Genomic DNA, 17219 nt, shown 5'->3' on the forward strand with positions numbered 1-17219 from the left:
TAAGGTGTTTAAGTTCACTCAGTAGATTCTTTGCTTTTGAGAGAGTTTTTGTTTATTTAAGATAAATGATACAAAATGGTACATTTTTAAGTTAAATTAAAAAGTGGCAGCTTTCTTTTCTCCTGTTCTAAGTTCTGGTTTTGTTGTTTATTTTCTGTTTTCTTTTTGTAGGTAAGATTAGGTTTAAAAAGAGGGACGTTTTGGTTTGTTATTTTGGCATTGTTCCTCTCTGAAAATTAATAAAACTGCTACACTTGGTTGAACAGGCTTTTGATTTATTGGCTTTCTCTGGAAAGAGGAGATGGAAGACACACACACACACACACACACGTTACCCCTGGTTTCTCTAGGCCACGGACGTAACACACACACACACACACACAAATGTGTGGAAGTCATGTTTTAAAACATCTATTGTGTCTGTTGCGTGTAAACCCAGGGTCTCCGACTCGCACATGCAACTGTGTGTTCTTGTTATTTACAGATTCATTTGACATCATAAATGTGTTTTTACATCAAACAGCAAACGGTGTGCAGTATCATCCCTAATATCTTAATGGCAACACCATGATGGATTATCAAGATTTAATCTTTCATTTCTAATCACTAAAGAGTTTGTTTGAATCCTGTAATGACCAGACTAGAAGTTCACTGGTTCTCAGGACATTTTGAGTTTGAGGCCCCTGGGTTTAAACCATTAAACATTCAGTGTACTCTCACAGAAGTCATGGAACATTGTGTTCATTGTTCTGCCATGCCATTTCAAAATAACAATAATAATAATAAATCAAGGATCAAAGTTGCTGAGTCATTTTCAACTGATGACTCATCATTTCATTTGTCGAATATAATCGTTCACACAATCAAACTTCAACAATTCTTGAAAGTGTTTCAACCAAGCTTTGAAAAACACGTCCTTCTACGTCCAGTGGAGTTGCCCCCTGGTGGTTAATTGTGAGTTAATTGACTCAATTTCTAATTTAAAGTTAAAAAAAGTTTGTAAGTAATTTAAAGTTCCCACTTAGAGCGTAATCCACAGTAAAGTGGCTGCAGGTGACGTCTGTAAATTTGTTTGACGAATGTGAAAGTTCCACACGGGGAGTTTGTTCTGCAGCTCCACACTGATGTTGTATCAGACAGGGAGGACGTTTCTATTCCCACATCTCAGCGCTTATGTTTCCTGATTATTGCTGACAGCAAACGCGAGAAAATTAAGATCCAAATTCTCACAAACCCAAATTATCCTTTATTACTCCCGCAGTGAGCATAACAAATAACAGCATCTGTCTGTGTGTGTCTGTGTGTGTGTTTGTGTTTGTGTGAGCAGAGTGTGACTGTGCTGAGAGAGACAGACAGAGAGACAGACAGACAGAGAGAGAGAGAGAGAGAGAGCATCAGCACACCTGCACCCAGCAGAGAACAACAATTCCCCTGCTGGTCACTAATGGTACAGCCCTACTGGAGAGGAAGCAAATGGCCTGGAACCAGGGAGAGAGGGGTAGTGGTCAGATTGAGGGGGAGACAGAGAGAGAGGGGGGGGGGGGGGGTTAATAGAGAGATAAAGGAGGGGTGGAAGAAAGATGGTTGTGCCTTCTGAAATTAATTTGGTGAAAGCGGCCAAAACAAAAAGAGTCTTCACAGGAGAGCGAGAATTCACACCAGTGTTCCAAATGTCGCCTGTAGCTGCCATTTCTTCATTTATCTTCTCACTCTCTTTTCTTAACTTTCTCTCTCCCTCAGTTTCTCCCTCAGTTTTACCTCTCTTTTCTCTATGCCTCTCCACTCCCTCGCCCTCTCTCTCTCTCTCTCTCGCTCTCTCTCTCTGACCTCTCACCCTTGTCCCTCTTTGCTTTCATCTCACTCCTCCTCCTCCTCCTCCTCCAGGACAACAGCGAGTTTCAGTGATGTAGCGCCATCTGTCTGTGTCCACACTCACTGCAGAACCACAGAAGTGAACCGTGGAAAATCCAACTTCAAATACAAATGTTCCTTTGCTCCCATGTGCCATCCATTTGCATTGTTTTTATTGACCGTTCACTGAGCGTTCCTTTAAACTTCAAATGTGATTGTAATAGTTTAAATTGTGCGTGTCTATGTTGTCCTTGTTTACTTGGGTTTTTTGTGCTGCCAACTGCAAAGATGAACCGATTACTTACTGTGATAATTAGTGATTGTTCAGCGACAGACAAAGGCTCTCCAATAACAGAGGAAAAATCTCACTATTAGATCTGCAAACACTGGGTTTTTCCCAAATATCAACATTGTTTTACAGCAGCTCTATAAAGTCAGAGAAAAACACTTAAAGATATGAAAGAAATATATATAAAATATGAAATCAACTACTATAGCATAAGAAATACCTTCTTGGCAACGTGTAGTCTGACATCAAGACTGATTCTGGATTTATTATCTATTCATATGACTGTAAACACAGCATTCTCCATTCAGAACAACTAGGATTTTCCAAACATGTTAGAGATGGATGCTGAGCTTATCAAGCTTGTGAAGTATGTATGTCACATGTTTTCTGTATCACCTGTGGAGCATCTTCCTTATATTTTACTCATTCATGTCACAAGACTTCTGCACAATTATTGCTCCTTTATATCTCTACTAAACATAACTTTGACTCAACAACACTATTTTCAAGCCTGAATATGTGACCTGGAAACACACAGCCCCCAGGATGTCCATATAAGAATCTGGCGATTATTTTCTCAATTAATCGAGTACTCGTTTGGTCCGTGAGATGTGAGAAAACGATAAAAAACTGTTGTTGTTGTGTTGTTAGATGGAGCAAAGAAATGAAGAAATATTCACATTTAAGAAGCTAAGACAATCAGAAATCCTGTTTTAATCATGAAAAAAGCTTCAAAGCGATGAAGGGAGTAATTGTTTCAGCTCTAGAGTTGTGCATTATTCCCAAGCGTGCACCCGCGTGAGCACTAAAGGGTTAAAGAAGCTATGTGTTGTCTATTCCTGACGCAGCACAGACACGTCATCCATCTTTAGATCGGGCAAATAAATTGATGCCCACACTTGTTTAACCGCAGCGCGTGCAAACACAGTGGACAGTAAAACACACAAAAAAAACAACACACACACATATAAAAGTGGACGGACAGAGAGTGAAACAGTGTCTTTGATATCTGGTGAAGAGTCTGTGTCCTGGTCTAACGCAATGCAGTGTTCTGGTCCTTTCACTCCAGTCTACAGGCAACAGCAGCTATTGTCAGTGCACTTCCTAATAAATCATTTTAGCCAATCACTGATGGATGGCTTCTGAAAAACTAAAATGTGTGTGTGTGTGTGTGTGTGTAAATCAATGTTGTATACTACCTCATATGTTTTTGTTTTTTTTTCCCCTCCAGACAAGTGACTAATGCTTTGTCGATCTCTCTTCTGCACAAACGCTGCACTCGAGATGTGGGGATGAAAAAGAATGATGGAGGATTGTCAGAGGTGAGGACATGGGGGGGGGGGAGGAAGGACAGGAGAGACTGGAACGAGACAGAGTCAGTGAGGTGAAGGACAAGACGAGAGGAGAGGAGAGGAGAGGAGAGGAGAGGAGAGGAGAGAAGGGCTTGCAATCAGAAACAAGATAGTGGAGATAAATTTAATTTGATCCTTTCTCTACCTGTTTCTCTTCTGTATGGGTTTGTGTGTTTGTGTGTGTGTGTGTGTGTGTGCATGCTGCTGACATATTTGGTTTAGCTTCAGTTGGAAGATTGGCCAAAGAAAAACACACTCAGTAATTATCTAGAAAGAGCACCTGGGCACTGAGAATCTCATTATATCACCACCACCTCTCTCTCCCACACACACACACACACACACACACACACACACACACACACAGTCTCGCGCAGCATTCTTACTGAGGACACTCAGTGCATTCCCTAACCCCTTACCTTACCTTAACCATCACAACTAAATGCCTAACCCTTCACCTAAGTCTGATTCTAACCCTAACCCTAAAACCAGGTCTTAGTTTTGAGCACATGTCCTGTCCTGGTTTTTCTGGTCCTCACAAAGACACAAAGACACACACACACACAGACAGTGTACATAAGTGATAAACAGAGAGAATCAGATCAGATAGGATGATGGTTAATGGAGGAGAAGAAACAAAAACATGTGATTGTCTAAGACTCTGTGTCGTGTGTGTGTGTGTGTGTGTGTGTGTGTGAACAAATGAAAGAATAAGTGTGTGTCTTCTGTCACCTTGACTTTCTTCTTTCAGCACAGTATGAATAATAATTCTCTGCACATCGACGAGTTCACATGGATGTTTTCTTTGATGTGTTGTAGTAGCAGATGATGGCCAGTAAGAGGCAGTGTTTCCTCTCCTCTGAATGACTAAGTGTTCTCTGTCACTCATGTTTTACGACCTTCACTCTTCCTCTCTCTCCCTCTCTCTCCCTCTCTCTCTCTGTGTGTGCATGAGGACATCTGCTCTCTACATTCACTTGTATGAAATACTGTGAACAAATAAAGCGGCGGCGCCTCTGAACTCTGAACACACACACACACACACACACACACACCTCTGTATCTGTGTCTCCCAGCCCGTCCAGACAGAAAAAGCCTCAGGATATGAAAACTAAATATGTATTTTAAAGTGATTACACACTTATACAAACATACAGAAGTGTAGTATACTGAATTTCTCCCTCCTTAATGTCACAAACTGGACGTGCGAGTGCTCTCAAAGCAACAAAGTCTCCACAAGTGTCTCAGCACTGTGTCATGATGACATCACTAACTCAGCACACAGCAAGCCCGGCTAGCTCAGTCGGTAGAGCATGAGACTCTTAATCTCAGGGTCGTGGGTTCGAGCCCCACGTTGGGCGCAGATGTTTTCCAAAGTATGACTGTGTTTGTGACACTTGTGTGCAGATGTTACTGGATATTTAGACGACGACAGACAGAGTTCTCTCCACACACTATCACTTTGATTTATAGCGTCCTTCAACATTATCCTGAGGCCTCAATCTCTACAACATGTCAATGTGACTGTGTGCGGGAGTTGAGTTCACAATAATAACATATTTATGATGCAAAGACAGAGAAATAAATCTAAAAATCAACTAATTAATAATAATAATTATAATGTGCACAACTGTAATTAAAACACCCAACAAGCTCATATGTCATTTTATGCTGAATACATTTAATAATGTGAAAAATGTCTTATTACTTTCATACATTCAGTATTATATTCTGTCTATTTTCTATATCACCTCATATCACCTCACTCATTGGGGGGGCCACATGTGGCCCACGGGCCGCCAGTTTGACACCTCTGGTTTAGATGCATCTACTGGTTATGTGTCATCAATTGACTTTATCCAAAGTTCACCAACACATGAATGGATCTGTGTCTAAACATAATCCACAGAGCAAACCAGGGCTGAGCCACTTGGCCATTAATATCTAACTGCGATTATTTTGACAGGAATTGCAACTGCGACAAACAAAGATGTTCTCTTCAGTCTGTGAAATAAGATGTGTAGATCAGGACAATAATTAATCTGAAATTATATTTTGATTATTATTATTATTATTATTATTATTATGAGACAATGAATTATGGCACATGTTGAAATACAAACACTCACATAAACACTGGTTTGTTATTGAGGATAACCTGGAAGTAAGAATATACTGGAAAGCCATCAGGGGAGCAAAAAGAACTTCCACTTGAATGAAAATCTGTGGTTAATAATCTCAATCTTTAGTTTCACGTCTTCTTCAACAGAGCATGACGTCAATTTATGTTCCCAAAAAGGGTAGCAGTGTATAAAAGAGAATAAATTGAGTAGTAAATAAGTGGATGAGTTTAGATGGAGATGAGATGGAGATGCTGGGCAGCAGGAAAAGAGGACGACCTCAGAGAAGGTTCATGGATGAGGTCATGAGGACAGATGGTCTAACAGAAGAGGAAACAAGGTAGAGGACAAGATGGAGGACAGGTGATCTACTAAGGTAACTCCTAAAGCGAGAAGCTGAAAGAAAAAGAAGTTTCACGAGAGCAAACAAAGGATCTGCTAACAGTGACTGATCATATATTTCCTAATCTGAGTGATTGTGAGACAGAGACACAAAGAGAGACAAAGGAAACAGAGAGAGTCAGAGAGAGAGAGAGTTTAAACAGAAGAGAAAAGGCTTATTGTAGTGAGCATGTGCTAAATAAGATTCTTATCTCCATCTGTCTGGGTCTGCTGCCTCATCTACAGCGTTCCACTCTACTGCAGGTGTGCTGTTGATAGTTTTATCAGCGCTGGATCAGAACATCTGAGAGGGAGGAGGAGGGAAAGGGGGGAGGAAAACAGAGGGGAAAGGAGGTAGGAGACTGAAGGAGGAGAGGAGATGCCAGCAGGAATAGTTTTTCATTTGAAACTCTCTCCATATTATATTAGTTTCAATTATTATTTGTAACATTTGGAGACACACGACTTACTGTGAGTACGCTTAAATTCAAGAGAAGGTAAACACCTGCTCTTTTATCCTCATCCAGCACAAGAACCTAAAGACTGCAGCTTTACAGTCTAAAAACACAGGAACTTAATCATCATCATAATATAGATTAATATAAATAAAAGATTTCAACAACACGGCAACTACGTCATCATCTTAGAACAACGTCAGCAAAAACAAGAACAGTTTAACCTCCATGACGGAAGGATTTCACAGCGGAACTTTGAACTACACTTGATCTTTTTATCTGTAGAGTTGTAGTTAAATGTATGTATGTATTATATAGTGTTAGAGAAAAGAAACTATTCTTAGTTCCTTTGTCACAGCTACGGTAATAAGTAAAGTCAAAGAAAATACAGTATCAGGCACAAAAACAACCACTATCTACTCGCTCTTTATTTCCCAGTGTAGCAGTGTAGCAGTGTCACCCGGCGACATGTCTGTGCTGCACACAGGAAGTCATTTGTTTTCAGACAGACAGACACCAGCAGTGACAAAACACTCGTAAAGTCTGCAAACAGTTTCAAGTATGAAACCACAAAGAAGAGCCCGTGAATCGTTTCAGAGGTCAATCCTTCTTGTTCCCCGCCCGCCCCTGTGACGCCTCTGTATACACACAAGCGCTCCTTTAGTCGATAGTGTCGCTTGTTTACTGATGAAGGACGCGGCAAAATTGTATGTTGAATTATTTTCAAAAAGTCACGCACTGCACCTTGAAGTTCAGACACATAATAAAAGAAAACACAACAAACTGTTGTTAAATATCGCAGCAGTTCAATCTCAACGTGAGCTTCTTGGAAGAGGGAATTTTGTGTAAATGAAGGTAACGGTCGGAAATATCATTCATTAACTTGACCCGTGTTTAGTTATAGCAGCTCCTCTGGTCTGGCGGTTGTTTGTCTTGTGGACATTTGGTCTGTCCCGTGTGTCCTCATACAAGCCTGCTGGATTTATAAAACAGCCCCAGACTCCATAAAGTGTCCAATAAAACACTTTTACTATGAGTGTAGGACACTGCGAGCATACAGCTGCTGCTGACCACTGCTGACCACATATGTACATTACACACACACACACACACACACACACACACACACACTGAGGGACCAGCAGGGACAATCACATACTTACTGGTCAGACACATTTTGAGGACAGTTGGAGTCAGGACCTTTGCCAAAGTCTAACCCCATGTCACCCCACCCTGCCGCCCTGATGACATCACTGCATAACCCTGAACCACCAGCCCAGAAAGGCCTTCACACACACAGTCTGGTTTCTATGACTTCAGAGGACATTACATTAACTTTACATTCATTTTTTGGAGACTCGGTCTAAGCTTAAACATAAGATAAGGACCAGTAAAAAGGTCCTCACTTTCCCCAAAATGTCCTCACTCCCTATGGTTGATAAATTTTTTGGTCCTCACAAAGATACCCATACAAGAACACACACACACATGCAGCAGCTTAAGTGCAGGCTGGCGACAATAATTCAAGTCACCAACCTTGTATTACAGTGTGTTTGAGTGTGAGAAATGGTTTAATCCGCCAATATTGCCATGGAATATCTCATATTCTCTATTTTACATCAATATTTAGTTGTCAAGATGATATTAAACTGTATCTCGTCACATCTGTACAAACATTTTCTACCTGTAAACTGATCCACTTGTTGTTCTACCTTCACGTACAAAAACTTCCTTTAAATCTAAAAGCCAAAATGCAGAAAAATGAACGTGTGGTTGCATCAAACACCTTGAATGTGGCATCGGCACCATCACACAGACCAGTGTGACTAAATCTGAGTGGACAAGTGCTCACACACACACACACACACACACACACACAAACAGGAGTGAAGGGGGCCACTCTCACACACTTTCCTGAGAGAAATTCCCACGATTCAAGTCGACCAATCGGAGACGAGTGTTTAAAACGCCGGCTCTTCAGCTGGAGAGCTGTGGAGAGGACGTCCACTTCACATCTACCACGGCCTGCATATGTGTGTGTGTGTGTGTGTGTGTTCTTGTATCCGTTACCTCTTTAGGTCATTCCCTGGCATAAACACAGACTCTGTTAGGACCAGTCGTCCTCATGGAGACCAAAAACCCCGGTCCTAATGAGGCAGAGCCTCATTTCTGAGAAACTACTTAAGTTAAGGGCTATATTGATGTATATTTTGTGGTTAGGTTATGGCATTAACTGCTTATGGGGAAAGTCATGGATGATGCTAGTCGCTAGTGGAAGTCAATGCATTACATTACATTACATTACATGTCATTTAGCAGACGCTTTTATCCAAAGCGACTTACAATAAGTGCATTTAAACATTTGGGTACAAATAAGAGCTAGAAGTAAGTAAGAGCTTCAAGTAAATCAAACTATGAAGTGCTAGTCATAAGTGCGATTTTTTTTTTCAAGTCAATGCAGTGTCCTCAGAAGAACAGCTGCACAAACCTCTGTGTGTATATATGTGTGCGTCCAAGTTAGTCATTAGTGCTCCTGGTGAGCTACAATGCACATGATACACACACGTAACATGTCAACTAACATGTGAAGACCCCCCACCACCTCCACCACCACAGATACTTGAAACACACTTAACACTGTGTCCCTTTGTCCCATATTTTTTCCTGTGTCTGTGAGTTAGAAAACACTCCACAATCCATTGTTTGAAAATATGTGACACACACACTCTCTTCATCACACTCATGGACAACCTTGAGGATCCATCGATGCTTGCAGCAGACAATCTTCTCAAATATCTACAGTGGACACACACACACACACACACACACACACACACACCTTCCCTAATTACCGAGTCCTAATGGACGAAGACACTTGAGCAGCACTTTGTGTCTCTCTCAGCAGTTTGTGTTCAGACACACAGGAATAACCCGACCATGAGAGTACTTTTAATGAACCTGGGTGCATCTATCGTGAAATATGATGTTTAAAATCATTTCTTTAGCTCAGTGTGAGTGAGACAATAGCATGGAACTGCAGTGTATGTACTGGGTAGAATTAACCCAATTAGCCTTACAGTTATTCATTTAACAGTTCATTTACAATGAATAGAGTTGGGCTTGGCAAAATCAAATCAAACTTTATACGATTGACGAGTCTAGAATGAAGCCCAGACGACGAGCAGACGTCGGTGGTGGTGGTGGTGGTGGACAGAGACGGAGCAGGAAGAGAGATTATCTCTCTCTAATGGCTGACTTTTCACCACCTCTATCTACACATCTAACATTACTATCTACCCTTGCTCTCTCTCTGTGTCTCACACACACACACACATACACACACTTGCTCTCCTGTTGCAGGGTTTATCAGTGTGGCTGTCAGTGTGGCCCACGGCTCATGAGGGTTTCAGACTTTAAAAACCCTGAGAAAAAAAACAAAACAAAACAAAATAGTGCAAAGCGAACCGGAGACGTCACCGCTGGAGACGGACGTCCGCTGCAATCTCATCACATGCTGAAAATGAATCTAATCTGCTCTCATATGTGCTGACAGACGGAGGAACTCACTTTCCTCCGCTCTGACTGACACGACGCGCGAAGACGGGGAGATTTTCCTTCTTGAAAACCAATAAATATAATGTGTTTTTTGGTGGAGAAAAGTTTCATACACTCAAAGTGAAACGGGCGGATTTGTCTGTAACTGAACCACTGTCACACAGGACAACAAACACAGCTTTGTGCAGCTATCTGCACTGATTTCCATAAAGTTGATTTCCATCACTAACCTTAAAGGAATATCTTAAGTATACGTTTGCCGTCTTTTTCTGACTAGAAACTGAAGTTTGTGAACTGCTCACTCTCCCACACCAAAGTCCATAGAGAAAACCTGCATTTTTAGCTCTTAGAGACACAGGAGCCGCTGCTCTTACCGCTGCCACATCCACACGGAAACGCAACAAAACGAACCCCGCTGTAGTACATACACCAGACCTGCAAGTGGCGCTGTAATGGAGTTAAGCGCAAACACAAAGACAGCGAGAGCGACTGCAAAAGGTAAGAGGAGATGACCAAAGTGGAGCGTTTACCTCGTGTCACTTTAGACAACAAAGCTCTGTGCGACCCCCCCAAAGCATCTTGCACAGGGGCCACCACAAAGCTAGAAGCGGCCCTGAGAGTTGCAGTTGACTTCTTAACCCACACAAGAACATTTGACACAGAACATTGACGCTTACGCGGGACTGTACCATCTGACATTTGGTGGAGCTTTTGCCTCGTCTGTCACCAGGACGATGTGTGTTTGGGTTCACAGTAGAATAATAACAGCAGTGCACTGTGGCCACAGTCACAGCAGTGGTGTGCACTTAGATGCTGCAGCAGAGGAGCACAGATGAGGCCAGAGCCGCCTCTGCACACTCAGAGAAACATTTGTGCAACATTTCGACCAAAAATAGTCCTGGTCTCCACCGCAAAAGAGCGAGAGGGCCGCCTTCATTCAGGCCGATGGAGCTGGCACATCACTGTCACACACACACACACACACACACACACAGTGCTGCTCAACACTGTCTGCAGAGTCAAAGCCAAAAAAAGTCATCAAATAAAACCAGTGACAGCGGAAACACTGCGGGGTCAGAGACGACAAGTTCAAATGGAACAAAGTCCGAAACCAAGTTTGAAGCAGCAGCAGAGGAGGAAGAGGAGGAGGAGGAGCAGAGTTCAAGTTCAAATAAATGCATATTATTCTCTGTACAACAATAAAGACATGAACATATGTTCAGGTGTTTCCCCAAACTTTAAAAAGATGCCAACCCTGCACACATTTAACACATAATGTCCTTTAAAATAAAAACACAAGAGTCACTACTTGATTTTACGCACATAATAACCACATGTTGGAAACATCTGAGTTGTGCACTAACACTGCACTGAGTGTGTTTCATTATACTGAAACTAAATAGAAACAATCAGAATAAAAGGGATTGTATTCGTTTACCTGGTCTGTTGAGCTCAAATCCAGTAGTTCCTGCAGAAGAAGAGAGAACGGTCCTCCTGGCACCATCCGGCGCGCTCAAGTCCGAAAAGTGTGACTCTTTGTCCGGCTGGAAATCTACCAACACGTCGGTGTTTCCATCCAACAGCAGCAGCAGCTGTGTCCTCACTCCTCACGAATAGTCTCGCAGAGGTTACACCGAAAGACAAAAGTGGACAGATGCGTAAACGCAGCGCGCGCACAGTCCCAGTGTCTGTCCTTTCACAAATGTCCGAGTTAAAAAGAAGAAGAAGAAGAAGAAGAGGAAGAGGAAGAAGACTTTGAAGCCGAGCTCGTCTCTGTGTACAGCTGTGTGTGCTGCCGTGTCCTCAGCAACAGGTGTCAGAAATAAAGTGAGATTTCTCCCCGGACATCACAAGTTTCCAAACTGGTCAACTAATTACGCACGGAGGGGAAAAAGAGGAGGTGGAGGAGGAGGAGGAGGAGGAGGGACGGAGAGCGAGAGGGAGGGAACACGAGAGAGAAAGTTTGAGGGAGGAAAAAAAGAGAAGGAGAGCGGAGTGAAAGAAGTTTTCTCTCTGTTCTGAGTCTGATATTCAGAGAGGAGTGAGTCTCCACCTTCAGCTCAACAGCGGTGTCAAAAACTATGTCAGGAGTGGGATTTGAACCCACGCCTCCATTCGGAGACCAGAAGTCCCAGGTTCTCTGGAAGGAGTTGTTCCTTGAGTCTGGCGCCTTAGACCACTCGGCCACCCTGACACGTCGTTCACCTTCTCCTTTACAACAGATGTCAAGTTTCTTTCCTCCGTGACGCAGTCTACTAATTAACGACTTGATTGAAATCACGTGTGCAACTGCGTTTCAGAGCTTTTCAGTAATTCCACTGTCTGTGTCAATTCAATCTAAATGGAGACTTTACTCAGACCAAACAAACGTTTTCGGGATAATTTTGACTTTATTGATGTCACTTGGGCTTAAAGTGAAGCTCAATGTCAGGAGTGGGATTTGAACCCACGCCTCCATTTGGAGACCAGAAGTCCCAAATCTCTGGAAGGAACACATCCTTGAGTCTGGCGCCTTAGACCACTCGGCCACCCTGACTGTCACAAATGTCAAATAATTAATGAAGTCACACGTGGAACTGATTCCACTTTGTGAGGAGAAATCCATTTTCCCAAGAAGAAGTGATATATTTGTCAATGTTCCAGGTGTTTTCCAAACTTTACTCAGACAAACAAACATTTTCTAGTTAATTTTGGTGAATGACTCATGGATTTTATTGATCTCAGCTGTGCCACATGTTTTCATGACTTCACTGAGTCCTTCTTCATTAAACAATCTGTGTCAGGAGTGGGATTTGAACCCACACCTCCATCTCGAGACCAGAAATCCCACTTTTCCCAGGAAGGAGATTAACCTTGAGTCTGGCGCCTTAGACCACTCGGCCACCCTGACATGTTGTGTTGTGGGATTTATCCTTCAGCCACAGTTTCCTATATTTCAGTAAACTTTTACAAAGACTTCAAGCTTCTGTTCTTGCTGACGCAGTAATTTCACTGAAGTCACGTGTGCAACTGCTTCTTATGTGAAGCGTCGTTTGTTTCAATAATTCTACTCACACTGTGACTTAAATCTAAAGCAAACACAGACATGCAGGTGGAACAAGTGATAAAAGGTGAAACTCACATTTTTCTAGTTGATTTTGACTTTATTGATGTCACCTGTGCATCTGACTAAGAGACACGTTTAATTATGTTTTTAATTATCTTGTTCCAACTGTTCTTCTAGTGTTTTCATGATTTTGCTCAGTCCTTCATTAAGTGAGTGCTTAAAGTTAAATGTATGTCAGGAGTGGGATTTGAACCCACGCCTCCATTCGGAGACCAGAAGTCCCAGGTTCTCTGGAAGGAGTTGGTCCTTGAGTCTGGCGCCTTAGACCACTCGGCCACCCTGACATGTTCTGTTGTGTGATTTATCCTTCACCCTATCCTTTACAACAGATGTCAAGTGTCTTTCGTCCGTGATGTAGTCTACGACAGTCTAACTACTTCATTGAAATCACGTGTGCAACTGATTTAGCGCATTTCAGTAATTCCACTGTCTTAGTCAATTCAATCTAAATGGAGACTTTACTCAGACGAAACAAACGTTTTCTGGATAATTTTGACTTGAATTGATGTCACTTGTGCTTCTTCATCAAACGTGGGCTTAAAGTAAAGCTCAATGTCAGGAGTGGGATTTGAACCTACGCCTCCATTCGGAGACCAGAAGTCCCAGGTTCTCTGGAAGGAGTTGGTCCTTGAGTCTGGCGCCTTAGACCACTCGGCCACCCTGACATGTTCTGTTGTTTGATTTATCCTTCACCCTATCCTTTACAACAGATGTCAACTTTCTTTTCTCTGTCCGTTAATCAGCTGCTTAACTAACTTCACCTGTGCAGCCGACTCCTGAAACCGGCCATCTCAGCCTGTCTACAGTAAAAGTGCTGACTCATGATGTCATATTGGCACACTTTTGGTAGACCTTACAAAAAAGCATGTTTCAATTAAAGTGTGTTTAAGAGCTCAGTTTACCTGTGCAACTGACTCAGTGCTGTACTTCCTATTACTGTCAGGAGTGGGATCTTGAAGCCACGCCTCCAGTAGGAGACCAGAAATCCCCTTATTTCCAGGAAGGACTCTGTCATTGAGTCAGGCACCTTAGACCACTCAGCCACCCTGGCACATACTTGTTCTGATGACCATGTTTTTTTGATTTCGCTCATTCCTTCATTTAGAGATCAATCTAGCACCATAGACCACTGAGCCCTCATGACACCACTCACAGAGTGTTTTCTTCAATAGTTTTTGGACTTTGTGAAAGTTTTATTTTTTTTTTTGCTTTATTTTACATATTAAAGTAATTATAACCTTTGATTTCCCCAAAAATGAACATCAGAAGAAATGCATGTTCTCTTGTGAGAGATAGAGTGTGTTTTTTCCCTCCATACCCGACTGTCTGGTTACTCCAGACACGAATGGTTCTGCCGCCATGTGTTTTGGTGATTTTGCCTCATTTAAATGTGTGTTGAAAAGCAAACATGTGTCAGGAGTGGGATTTGAACCCACGCCTCCACTCGGAGACCAGAAGTCCCTTTCAGCTCAGGAAGGAGTGTGACCTTGAGTCTGGCGCCTTAGACCACTCGGCCATCCTGACGGGTGTCTGTGGGGAGTCACTGATGTCTGTGTCTGTCAACATAAGAGGAACTTTGTGTGAGAGCAGCAGAGGTTTATCGATGGAGAGACTGTGGAGGGAAAGAAGAAGAAGAAGAAGAAGAAGAGGAGTCATCAGCGTTGGTGGATGTTTGGGCTGTCAGTGGCTAACAGCTTATTTTAGGAGCTCTCCTCCGCTCATGTTGTTTTTATTTCCTCTCCAAAGTTTTCCGACCGCCCCTCCCTCCCTCGTTCCACCTACACTTCAGTAATTTATTTACTTTGCACGCCATTTATTAGAAAAAAAAGAATGCCAAACGTGGACGCAAAGCGAGAACCATCGAGACACAAGTTAATGCCCTCCAACCACAGCTGAGGTCATTAATTATTCAGCTTGAAAACACGTACGAGAGCGTTTTAAGTCGAGCCGATGTTTGTTTTGGTGTAAGAACCTCCATCTCCTCATCTCTCTGTTTTCTCTCTCTCTCTCTCTCTCTCTCCATCACCCTCTCCGTCTTTTTTCTTTTCACTCATGTGTGATGTGATGTGTGATGATTGAAACCACATCGTCCCAGAGCCATGCAGCCCTGCAGGCCCTCCCTACTTCCTCTGCACTCTCTCCATTTTCATGTCTCCACGTGTGTGTGTGTGTGTGTGTGTGTCTCAGTCCTCCTGTACACACACACACACACACACACACACACACATATGAGTGTATACGTGCAGCACATTATGGAAAAGGACGTGCGCTGTGCTGTTTCTACCGCACTTTGGCGCACACGTGACCACAGACACGTTATCTCAAGGACATCTGAGTGTTGTTTTTTTTGGTGATTCTGTATCAGTGGGATCTTATCAACACCTTTTAGTGCGTGTGTGTGTGTCTGTGTGTGTGTGCGTGTGTGTGTGTGTGCGACACGTGATTCAGAAACATCGCATCTGTTACACGGAACATAAAGAACACGTGGACGTCTCTGACACACTTGTTCAGAAACACCAGTAATCCATCTCTTGACCTTATTCTGAAATAAACATGAGATTAGATTAGGTGATGATGATGATGATACCGCAAACATAAAATTATATATATATATATATGTACATATTCTGTCTTAAATGCTTTAAAACATGTCAACTCATGTCGACATCCATGATGTTATCATCTGATTACATGTCTACAGGATGTGGATCAGGAATGATCTACAACTACGTGTTTTAATCTGATTGTACAGCTCGGGGTTAATCAGGTTACGAGTATCAGAAAAAGTCGTCTTAATCAGATTTATATTGAAATATTGCATAGGCAGGGCGCTTTCCTACAGAAAAGTAAATTAAGAGATTAGGAAGAGCAAAACTAAAGTTGAAAAGTAAAAACATAAAACGATATATAAAAAAAATATATATGTAAAATAATAAATAGATAAGATAAAGCAGATAGTGACAATATGACCAGAGGGCATAGTCCGATTATGGCTGATGCCAACATTATATATCCAGCGCTGTGAACACTCCCATAGGATGTTGTAATATGATTAAGTCAGATTATAAGATTATAATACCAATACTTGATGAGAAAGTGATCTTTACATGTGGCAGTGTTTTATCCAGATTATTGCCTGAATCAGATTAATTTGGTGATATTAGTATCCATGTAAGCTCGGTCACAGAGTCGTGGGTAGAAGCAGTGTTTAATGGTCAGATTATATTGATAGATTGATAGTTGTTTTTGAGAGATTATTTAGACAAACAGATAAGGACGGAACCCGAGGACAGTGTGAGACAGTTGTCCACAGGTGAGCAACAGGAGCCCAGGTGGACACACGTCTCCACCTCTTTCTGTCTCTCTTTATTCTGCATAAATCAGACAGTCACACATGTGTTCCTCGTCCTCCTCTCCCTCCACAGTCTTTTATGAGGACGGCTGATGGAGGGAGCAGAAGTGATGCTCCACAAAGTCCCAGGTGCTCGCACACACACTCACACAAACAAAGTGTTGCCACATGTGAAGGAAAACGCCGGCACATATGCGGCGTCTACAGACTGTCAGGAGTTCACGTCTCTGTGCGTTTGAAGTGTGTTACAATATGAAAACCCCAGTGGCCTCAGTGACCTGATGATGTTTTCAGTCCCACGCCGTGGAAATTCTTCACAGAGAAGGTCACAATGTGTGGTCAAAGTCAAGGTTAGGGGGGGGTCAGGGGGGCTGAGTGGGTCTGTTAACCCAGCTTTTCTAGTTGAATGAACGGCGCTGACGCCATTTATGAGTAATGCAAATGACGAGGAAGTGTGTTGTTTCAGTTTCTGTATTATTTGACCTGCTGCAGTCACCTGCCGCTGCCCTCAAACACAGAGGATTCAACCTGTTTCCATGACCTTCCACGACTCTGTAGTGATGCATCTGAAACCAGTTAAAGCCGCTCATTCATTCGACTGCGCACAGGCTTCTCACTAAACGCGATCGTCTGGTATTAAAAAGCTTCCTGCTCTGCTGCTGTTCCTGCACTATGCAGCTCCAAGTTTCCTGGATGCAGTGAAAAGACAGATGTACAACAACAGGACTCACCAAAGTATCTTTGTCTTACACAGCCAA

General features: G+C 42.5%; 1 protein-coding gene and 7 non-coding genes across 8 annotated transcripts in view; 1 reads left to right on the forward strand and 7 right to left on the reverse strand.

Moving 5' to 3' along the window:
- Positions 1 to 11897, reverse strand: part of wnt5b (wingless-type MMTV integration site family, member 5b) — a 76538-nt gene extending 64641 nt beyond the window's left edge. Inside the window, exon 1 of the mRNA XM_058624071.1 lies at positions 11442 to 11897. Within this exon, the coding sequence (XP_058480054.1) occupies positions 11442 to 11507 (66 nt within the window). The 5' untranslated portion in view covers positions 11508 to 11897. The remainder of the gene's footprint in view (positions 1 to 11441) is intronic.
- Positions 4781 to 4853, forward strand: trnak-cuu (transfer RNA lysine (anticodon CUU)). Its single transcript has one exon. It is a non-coding gene; the product is annotated as a tRNA-Lys (tRNA).
- Positions 11898 to 12085: 188 nt separating the features above from the next.
- trnal-caa (transfer RNA leucine (anticodon CAA)) lies at positions 12086 to 12197 on the reverse strand. Its single transcript has 2 exons — positions 12160 to 12197; positions 12086 to 12131 (listed from the first exon to the last, which is right to left on the reverse strand). It is a non-coding gene; the product is annotated as a tRNA-Leu (tRNA).
- A 231-nt stretch (positions 12198 to 12428) lies between these two features.
- trnal-caa (transfer RNA leucine (anticodon CAA)) lies at positions 12429 to 12539 on the reverse strand. Its single transcript has 2 exons — positions 12502 to 12539; positions 12429 to 12474 (listed from the first exon to the last, which is right to left on the reverse strand). It is a non-coding gene; the product is annotated as a tRNA-Leu (tRNA).
- Positions 12540 to 12780: 241 nt separating this feature from the next.
- trnal-caa (transfer RNA leucine (anticodon CAA)) lies at positions 12781 to 12893 on the reverse strand. Its single transcript has 2 exons — positions 12856 to 12893; positions 12781 to 12826 (listed from the first exon to the last, which is right to left on the reverse strand). It is a non-coding gene; the product is annotated as a tRNA-Leu (tRNA).
- Positions 12894 to 13281: 388 nt separating this feature from the next.
- Positions 13282 to 13393, reverse strand: trnal-caa (transfer RNA leucine (anticodon CAA)). Its single transcript has 2 exons — positions 13356 to 13393; positions 13282 to 13327 (listed from the first exon to the last, which is right to left on the reverse strand). It is a non-coding gene; the product is annotated as a tRNA-Leu (tRNA).
- Positions 13394 to 13662: 269 nt separating this feature from the next.
- On the reverse strand, positions 13663 to 13774 carry trnal-caa (transfer RNA leucine (anticodon CAA)). The gene is made up of 2 exons: positions 13737 to 13774; positions 13663 to 13708 (listed from the first exon to the last, which is right to left on the reverse strand). It is a non-coding gene; the product is annotated as a tRNA-Leu (tRNA).
- A 746-nt stretch (positions 13775 to 14520) lies between these two features.
- On the reverse strand, positions 14521 to 14633 carry trnal-caa (transfer RNA leucine (anticodon CAA)). The gene is made up of 2 exons: positions 14596 to 14633; positions 14521 to 14566 (listed from the first exon to the last, which is right to left on the reverse strand). It is a non-coding gene; the product is annotated as a tRNA-Leu (tRNA).
- Positions 14634 to 17219: the final 2586 nt, after the last annotated feature.

Source organism: Solea solea, chromosome 3, assembly GCF_958295425.1.
Source record: "Solea solea chromosome 3, fSolSol10.1, whole genome shotgun sequence".
Taxonomy (NCBI): domain Eukaryota; kingdom Metazoa; phylum Chordata; class Actinopteri; order Pleuronectiformes; family Soleidae; genus Solea; species Solea solea.